Genomic DNA, 9725 nt, shown 5'->3' on the forward strand with positions numbered 1-9725 from the left:
ATATGAGGAGGGTTCAAATGTTTCATATGTCTTATATCTTTTAATTTGTTTTCAAAAGTCAAACAGTTAATTCGAAATGATGTTGATCAACATGATCTTCATATTAAAATATACTTGGAGATCAAATTATAATCTTTTTGAAAATTTTCAGTTGGATTGACTGTTTGTGTTAAAAATGTATTAACAGGCCAAAATATTTTGGGCTGTACATATTTTATTATGAAATATAAATATTGATTAAGTCTTAATGGGTTGTATCATAGCATAGACCCGAATTTCTGTTTTCTTATCTGATCTCTGATCAGATCAGGATAAGGTTTTATAATTAGGTGCAATGAAGTGGTGCGAATTGAACAGGTACATAGTTTTATAAATATACATGGATAGTTCATTTTGTGTTATCCATTATTATGTTCATTACATTTTAGAAAACTAAAGAGAGAAAGAAAGAGTAAAAGACGGGACTTTCAGATAGGTACTGGCATATCGATTGGCTGTTGATTTTTGAACATGTTCGTGTGGATACTAATAGAGATGTGGCTATTGTGCTGTTGCGTGGATCGGCACAAGATCAAAAAAAGAAGAAGATAACTGCTAGGACTCAAATTCTCTGCTGCTTGTCTAGTGGTAAAATATGTTTTTCTTGGAATTTAATTTACACATGGATTTTGATATTCGGATAGTGAATAAACTGATGAACTGAATCGAATTGTTGCACTATAACCTATTCAAAACCTTTCAGTTTGAACTTTGAAGACGAAAAAGAAAATATGAGGCACAACAAGACGTGAAAGACATGAGACATTTTAACCCTCATCTATATGTATGTAGTTCATAATAAAATTACGTACACAAACACAAATAAAAACAGAACTAGAAAACTTACTAAACTAATAGTAACATTTTTTTTTTTTGTAGAAAATAAAAATTTTAAAGAACAAAAATAAAAAAAAATATTTTACGGAGTTCTTAGTTACTTGCCCTATATATCCTTCCACCCCATACGCAAATCATGTATGAAAACTTTTAATAATATTAAACAAGATATTGTATTTTTTTCTTCTACACTTTTAGTAGGAAGTTCACACATGTCACATGTGACTGTTTTTGAGCAACCGGACAGTTTTGTTCAAAGGGAGGAAGATCATTTCTTAATTTTTCTTATCTAAAATAAGACCGAATATATATATATATATATAGATGAGGGATTTTTTTTTTCCTGAAAGACTTGGTAGCACTACCAAGAGAGAGGAGGGATTCAATTATATTTTTTTTGTGACATAGAATTACATTCTTTATTTTAAAATTTTTTAAATTTCAAACAGTCAATCTAAATCGTTCAACATGATGGATATATTAAAATGTGTTTGCAAATCGATTTTATATTTTTTTGAATTTTTTTACTTTTTATTAAATAGTTTACAAAATCGTTGTTTTCAGACCATTGAATTTTTGTACTCATCTTAATAAATAGTAAAAAAATTCAAAAAAATGTAAAATTTGATATGCAAGTACATTTTAACATATCCATCGTGTTGAACGGTTTGAATCGACTGTTTGGACTTTAAAAATATAGGGTATAATCCGGTGTCGCCAAAAAATGGTGTAAGTGGATCCCTCCTCATATATATATATATATATATATATATAACAACGATATTCAATAAATCTAAAAAAATAGTAAAAATTTTTTCCAAAAAATGTAAAATTTGGTCTCCAAACACATATTAATATGGAGAACAAGATGAACGGTTTGGATCGACTGTTAGGATTTTAAAAAGTCGAATATTGAGCCGTAGCACGGGAGGCCTCTTAGCTACCCATAACACATTAGCCAAATCCTATATAGATAGATAGATAGAGGGAGAGAGAGAGAGTAAGGCTACGGTGCTATGGATTGCATAGAGGGCTACAGTATTTGCTACGGCTCAATATTCGAGTTTTCAAAATCTTAATGGTCGATCCAAACCGTTCATCTTATTATCCATATTAATGTGTTTGGAGACCAAATTTTATATTTTTTGAATTGTTTTTACTATTTTTTAGATAGGTAGAAAATCAAATATCTAAATGGTGCATAATTTTTTAGATCAAGTGATTTTCTACCTATCTAAAAAAATAATAATTTTTTTTCAAAAAATGTAAAATTTTCTCTCCAAACACATATTAATATGAAGAACAAGATGAACGGTTTGGATCGAACGTTAAGATTTTGAAAACTCGAATATTAAGCCGTAGCACCGTAGCCCTCTATGCAACCCATATATATATATATATATATATATAGAGCAAAACTAGGGTGTGATGTGCTCACCAAGAGGGATTGTTGAGCACATCTCCAAAAAGACTATCGGATTGACTTTGAACTACGAATCTAAACCGTTGAAATTCAAGTACTTCATGAGTGATGTATGTGCATGTAAATTTTTTAAAGTTTCGAATTCATTTAGTACATGGTCAAGCGGTCAAAATAATAAAAAATTTATAAGTTAACTTTTTAATTATTTTATGTATTATTTTTTCATCAATTTGTTGACTGCTTGACCATATACAAAATGAATTCGAAACTTTAAAAAAATTACATGCACATACATCACTTATGAAATACTTGGATTTCAATGGTTTAGATTCGTAGTTCGAAATCAATCTGATAGCCATTTGGAGGTGTGCTCACCAATCCCTCTTGGTGAGTACATCACACCCTAGTTTTGCTCATATATATATAGGATTTGGCTAATATGCTATGAGTAGCTAAGAGGCCTCCCGTGCTACGGCTCAATATTCGACTTTTCAAAATTCTAACAGTCGATCCAAACCGTTCATCTTGTTCTCCATATTAATATGTGTTTGGAGACCAAATTTTACATTTTTTGGAAAAATTTTACTATTTTTTTAGATTTATTGAATATCGCTGTTTTTTATGGTCCAGATTTGTCTGAAAAACAGCGATTTTCAATAAATCTAAAAAAATAGTAAAAAATTTCCAAAAAATGTAAAATTTGGTCTCCAAGCACATATTAATATGGAGAACAAAATGAACGGTTCGGATTGACCGTTAGGATTTTGAAAAGCCAAATATTGAGCCGTAGTACGGGTGGCCTCTTAGCTATCCATAGCACCGTAGCCAAGTCCATCTGTGTATATATATATATATATACGAGGAGGATATATATAGAGTAGAACTAGGGTGTTCTTAAGCTCACCAAAGTGTTTGGTGAGCTTAACTCCAAAACCCATCAAATCTATTTCAAATAACGAATCCGAACCGTTGAAATCCGCCTACCTTACAAGTGATGAGTCTACATGTAAAAATTTTAAACATTCAAATTAATTTAGTATAAAGTCGAGTGGTAAAAAAACGTTCAAAAAATGAATGCACTAAAATTAATTTATTAACCTTCCAATTTTGACCGGTTGACTTTATACTAAACTAATTCGAATGTTTAAAATTTTCACATGTAGATTTAATTTTGAACGCTTGACTTTATACTAAATTAATTCGAATGTTTAAAAATTTCACATGTAGATGCATCACACGTAAGGTAGGCGGGTTTCAACGGTTCGGATTCGTCATTTGAAATTGATTTGATGAGTTTTAGAGTTAAGCTCACCAAAACTTTGGTGAGCTTAAGAGCACCCTAGTTCTACTCATATATATATATGAGGCGGGTTCAAATGCACCCAAATTTTTGTGCACCCAAATGCACCCTATCTTTCAGATCCTTTTTCTTCGTTTTCAAAGTCCGAATAGTCAATCCGAACTGTTAGATGCGATCTATATATTAACATGTGCTTGGAGACCAAATTTTACATTTTTTGGAATTTTCTTACTATTTATTAAACCACTTTGAAAATCTCTGATTTTACATTTTCTGGACCATTGAATCAGCGATTTTCAAAGTGGCTTAATAAATAGTAAAAAAATTTCAAAAAATGTAAAATTTGGTCTCCAAGCACATCTTAATATATAGATCGCATCTAATGGTTTGGATTGACTATTCGGACTTTGAAAACGAAGAAAAAGAATTGGGATGCATTTGGGTGCACAAAAATTTGGGTGCATTTGAACCCTCCTCTCTCTCTCTCTCTCTATATATATATATATATGAGTAGAACTAGGGTGTTCTTAAGCTCACCAAGTTTCTTGGTGAACTCAAGTCTAAAACTCATCGAATCGGCTTTTACATGTAGACGCATCACTCGTAAGGTATACGAGTTTCAACAGTTCAGATTCATTATTTAAAATCGATTTGACAGATTTTAGATTTGAGTTCACCAAAGAAGCTTGATTAACTTAAGAACACCCTAGTTCTACTCTATATATATATTGTAGCAATCTTCTCATGCATGATAACATTGGATAATAACGATAAAATGAATAAAAGACTTCTATGCGGAGCACAATTGCGATATCATACAACTGAGTAGGTCCCGTTAAAAGGCTATTGGGATTTGGGCCCAAAGCAACAGATGTGTTGCGTATAGTGATTTGCACTTGGGTAGGGTATGGATACCTTGGGTAAATTTAGGACGGTAACGGGTAGGGCGGGTAACGGGTAGGTGGTTTTTTCTTTTTTTAAAAACTCTATCCTACTCGTTTTATACCCGTGCCCGTCTCGGGTAGGGATAACGGGTATCTCGGGTAGGGGTAATGGGTACTTCGGGTACGGGTACCTCGGGTAGAGTCCGAGTTTTTTTTTTTTTTATGTTTTTTTTGTTTGAACCGGTGGGAATTTTTGAAAAAAAATTGAATTTCAAATTGAAACGGGTTAACAGGTACGGGTTAAACGGGTAAAGGGGTGCCGGTACAATGGGTAAAGGGGTGCGAGTTCAGGTACGGGTCCACGGGTGCGGGCACGAGTCCGGATATGGCGGGTACGGGTTGGGTGAATTTTTTTTTTCAAATAATGGTGTCCGGTCCATCACAAACCCGTACCCGTGTACCCGTTTATCTGCCTATATCCGGGCACGAATACAGATATTTCGGGTAACGGATATGGACGGACCGGGTTCGGATAACCCGTTACGGGTTTTAGCAAACCACTACGCGTAACATGATGAGACAATTTCTCCTTTCCTGTTTGGAAGACGCAATAGCGTTCATACTGGTTATAATTTTTTATTTTCGAAATCAGTCAAATAAAAAATAACAACAGATCTCGAAGCTATACTCTGGATTTCGGTGCACTATCCCATTAGAAATTTTTTGGGATGGTTAATTTGTGCAAAACCATGCCTAATTCGGTGTATTAGTTTAATAGATTATTATTTTTCGCAATTTGGTTTCTTGATCAACTTCCATTTGTGAAAATCTGGATTACGATGAGAATTGTTGCACAGATTTAGTAACATGGCACGTGCATGGTGTCATTCATATCATATGCTGTAAATCAATATTTTGAATTTTTACATAACTAATTTGGACTCATCTTATTCATATTGACATAAATATTAAAAAAAAAAATATACATTACTACAAATGGAGAAGGAAATTAATCACACGATAATCAATTCTATCACATTGCGTGATGTGACTGTTCTTTACTATTTTAGTCACGTCACACAAATTGATCCAATCACGTTACGTGACAAGTTATATGACTAATTTGTTCAACATAATTTTTTAGTTAAAACTAATTTAAAATTTAAAAATAATAATTAAATATAATCAATCATAGTTAATCACGTCACTGTGGACTGTCTATCTTTTTAGTCACGTCATGTCATTGGAATTTAAATCTGCTTTAGAAATGAGATTTAAATATGCTGTTCTTCTAAAGGAGCAGATTTGAATCCATGTCATTTAACAAAAATTGTATGTTAGTCACGTCACTTTTTCTTCTTCGTAACTACAAGTTTCACTCGGGTTAATTCGTATTCTGATCAGACGGTTGAGATTCTAAAGCCAAAATATGAAGTTATGCAGTGGTAATACAGAGGAACATAGCATGTGCATGGTGCCACACCCATTGTAGAAGGGAGCTGTCATCGTGAAAAGAAGAACACTACTTGATAAATCATTCTTTATTCCATAGTTAAAGCTAGCCGAAAAGTTTAGGTAGTTGCTTGGATGACTCGTTTAATTTCAAAGGTACCCACCATTTTTCATGTAGTACATGACAGTACACATTTATGCACGGAGTGCTATATAAATTATATATGCGCACGTAAATTTATTTTTGCTACCAACCCATGCACTCATGACTCATGATCAATTTTTTCCCCAATCACTAATTAAGCCCATTCGCATGCTTGATCCATTGTCATACTCATGTTGCTACTTAAAATAGTTCAAATTGTAGAAATTGAAATTTCATTGAACAATTGCATGGCATCTTGATTATACAAAAAGTTAATGGAATAGCTAGACAGGTAAAATAGTTGACACATCTCAGTCATAAAAAGTGAAGTTGAAGTTAATTTTTGTGACAGTGATAAATTTTACTTGGTAATGTTTTGAGTGAAGGGGAAGCTATTTTTTGTGAAAGTGATAAACTTTACTTGCTAATGATTTGAGTGTTCCTCATAGCCTAAAACTTAACTACCCAAATTTATTAAGGGCCTAAGGGGTGTACATTTGAGAATTTATTTTTAAAATTAACAACCTATTTACCAAGTAAAAGTCCTAAATGAAAAAAAATGGTTTTATGTTTTACTCTTGTAGAGTGCTCGTTTAGATAAAAATTAGATAATTCTAGCATACATATAAATTTTATGGTACATGAATTTAGTATCTTAAAAAATTATTAAAATATAAAAAGTAAAATTGTTGACATATTTTTAGTTATTTAGCTATAATGTTTCTCAGATTGAGTCAATTAAAAAATTGATTAGTTAGCCCATCGTAAAACCGTTAGAACTATATTAAAAATTTAAGAACACGTCTACAAGTTTAGTTATACACATTAATATTGTGTACTTAAGTATCATTTAATATGTGATAAAATATCATTCATGATAAAAAAAAACATACAAATATAAATTGAATTTATTGAACGATAAAACATTATATCAATAAAACAATTTAATATATATACGGACTTAATCAGTTTTGTTTGCATAGTAGATCACATCTAACATAATAATTTAAAATTTCATACTCAAATGGTGCACTAGAAACTAAGCTAGCTCCTTAAAATTAACTAATTAGTTTTACAAGTACAATTGCTTACTTTTGCACAGGGCGATTCACCACACGCCTCATTTACACATTTACAGTACCAATTTTTACAGTCTTACCTCTAATCCAATCAAATAAAAATTTAAGAGACGCTCGTCTAATGAAAAGAATCACGCCCATAGGAACCCCAAAATGAAATAATCAAATTGGCCATTCTCTTCAATCATTCAATTGTAGCTAACTAATAATTGAACCCTCAATATATGAATTTGATTTCAGAACCGGGGGCCTAGCAAAGTGACACGAGCTCTGTCTCTCTATGAAAAGACGTATGCTCAATTCTTGAGAATAACATCTAAAGATGCAGGGAGCCCTTTGATAAATAAAAAATTGAATTTGAATTCTTTTCTATCATCTAAGAGATGAAATAAGAGAACAAAACACAACCTCCTCACAAGGTATGATCAAGCCCATATCATAATCAAAATCAAATTCCTCTTCGGCTCGTCGGAGCAAGGATTGAAAAATAGGGTTAGAAAGGAATGCAATTGGTACAACATATCTACTTCTGTTGTTGCCGACATAGACGACAAAGTGACCTTTTGGCACGTCAGAAGGAAATGTCTCGTTATAATCAATTCCTTGCTTTTTGCCGAGGCTGGAGCAGCGTTTTAGTATCTGCTTCAGCCCGGCTGGTTGAGAGATCTTGCATTGCTTCCCCATCACCATTTCAATCACTGAGTGTAATTAGTCTTAGAGATAATATTTAGAGAAAGAAAGAGATCGGGGGTTGTGATTTCTGTTGGAGGTGGTAGGAAGTTGGAGAGGTTGTAAGGGGTTTATAAAGGAAGTACAGAGAAAATAAGAGAGCATGGCCACGTGGGGTGGGGTAGAGGAGCAAAGGACATAGAGGACACTAGTGGTGGGGTGTGTGTAGGGGTGATTAATGAGTGAGCATGAGCGAGTTAGGGTATGCTCATGCTCGCTCATTAAGTAAATGAGCGAGTTTAAATGAGCGAATAAATGAGCGAGTTATGAGCGGCTCACGAGTTATGACTTATGACTCATAATAAAATTATATAGTGTGCCCACGCATAACAAAATTTGTTAAAAGTCATCATAACAAAATTCTACAAATTGTCATAATTCATTTAAATGAGCGAGTTGTTATGACTATTACTTGTTTTGGGATTTAGGCGGAGGTTTTGGTTCTGTCGATTTACAAAAAAAAATGAATATGAAACTATGAATATTAGTATATTACACACGATTAAATGTTACATTGTGCTCACTGTATTACACAGGATCAAATATGAAACTATGCTTACTATCTATCAATCTTAATGAGGCAAGGTTGATGTTACACAGAATTACATAGGATTAAATGTGACAAGGATTAAATGTGGCAAATGCTTAATGAGTGAGTTGGGTCATGCTCATGCTCGCTCATTAAGTAAATGAGCGAGTTGTTAATGAGCGAGTTTAAATGAGCGGATAAATGAGCGAGTTTAGACGAGCTTTTAATGAGCGAGTTATGAGCGGCTCACGAGTTATGAGCGATTTACTCACCCCTATGTGTGTGAGAGTGTTATTTGTGAAATTTAAGAGGTAACTTTAAAAAATAACACAGGGGTTATACCTCCCCATGGCTCTGTTCTCTCTTAGATGGACACACGACACAGAGGGGCCCCGATCCCCTTTCTATACATACCAACTTATCTATTCTATACTTTATTTATCTATAACTATAAATTAATATTCCAGTTGGATAGATTGATATTTTGTTAAATGTTGGATTGATGTTAAATCATTAAGTTTAAACACTGGAATTTGCATGGAAATTATGTGGTGGAGACTTCATCAGAGTGAAAAATAGAAGGGACCACAATAACTGCACAGCCCATAAATGAGTACTCATAACATGGATGAGGTCCACTGTGGTCCAGATTTAAACAAGGACCAACTTTGTTTCGGTGCACCAATTGGTAATATATCTTAAATTAATGCTCTGGGATTTAGATGGGTCAACTGATCATATGCTTATGTTATGTATAAGTTTTGCAAATTAAAGAGTTGAAGTCAGAATATTGATAAGTATAAAATATATACACATTTCATCTACATTTTATTATAAAAGCAATATCAAATATCATGTATTTTGAATAAAAAGTGATTAGAATACATCTAGAATCAAGTTACTGTAGTTGTCTGGCTTTAAAATGCAGGAAAAGATGAAAAATGAAGAAAAAGGCTCTCAATGCGGGTCATCCATCCGCATTCACTACCAGTGCGGACGCACTCAACACTTAGCCAAATTTCCAGCATCGCAGCGCCTCAAAAGAAAAAGTCCGAGCGTAATGCGTCTGCACTCATTCTCCAGTGCGGGTCATCCATCCGCACTCAAGACTTTGGACAAGGCAATCTGGAAAACAATCCAAATATAGCACCCACTAACTCCACTTTCTAGCCTCTTAATTGAGCATAACCCTTGGCTATAAAAGATGAGGTTCATTCCCATTCAAAAACACAACTCTCATCGCACTCTCTCACCTTTGGTGCATGTCCATTTTCATAAAATACAGGGATAAATCTGCGGCAATTCTCG

The 9725-nt window shown here is 33.4% G+C and overlaps 1 protein-coding gene across 1 annotated transcript; it reads right to left on the minus strand.

Annotated features, from left to right (window-relative positions):
- Window positions 1-7119: 7119 nt before the first annotated feature.
- On the minus strand, window positions 7120-7927 carry LOC144567552 (auxin-responsive protein SAUR50-like). The gene has a single exon (XM_078317717.1). The coding sequence runs from the start codon at window positions 7847-7849 to the stop codon at window positions 7532-7534; it is 318 nt and encodes a 105-aa protein (XP_078173843.1). The 5' UTR covers window positions 7850-7927; the 3' UTR covers window positions 7120-7531.
- Between the last annotated feature and the right edge of the window lie 1798 nt (window positions 7928-9725).

This window comes from Carex rostrata, chromosome 16, assembly GCF_964058835.1.
Source record: "Carex rostrata chromosome 16, lpCarRost1.2, whole genome shotgun sequence".
NCBI lineage: Eukaryota > Viridiplantae > Streptophyta > Magnoliopsida > Poales > Cyperaceae > Carex > Carex rostrata.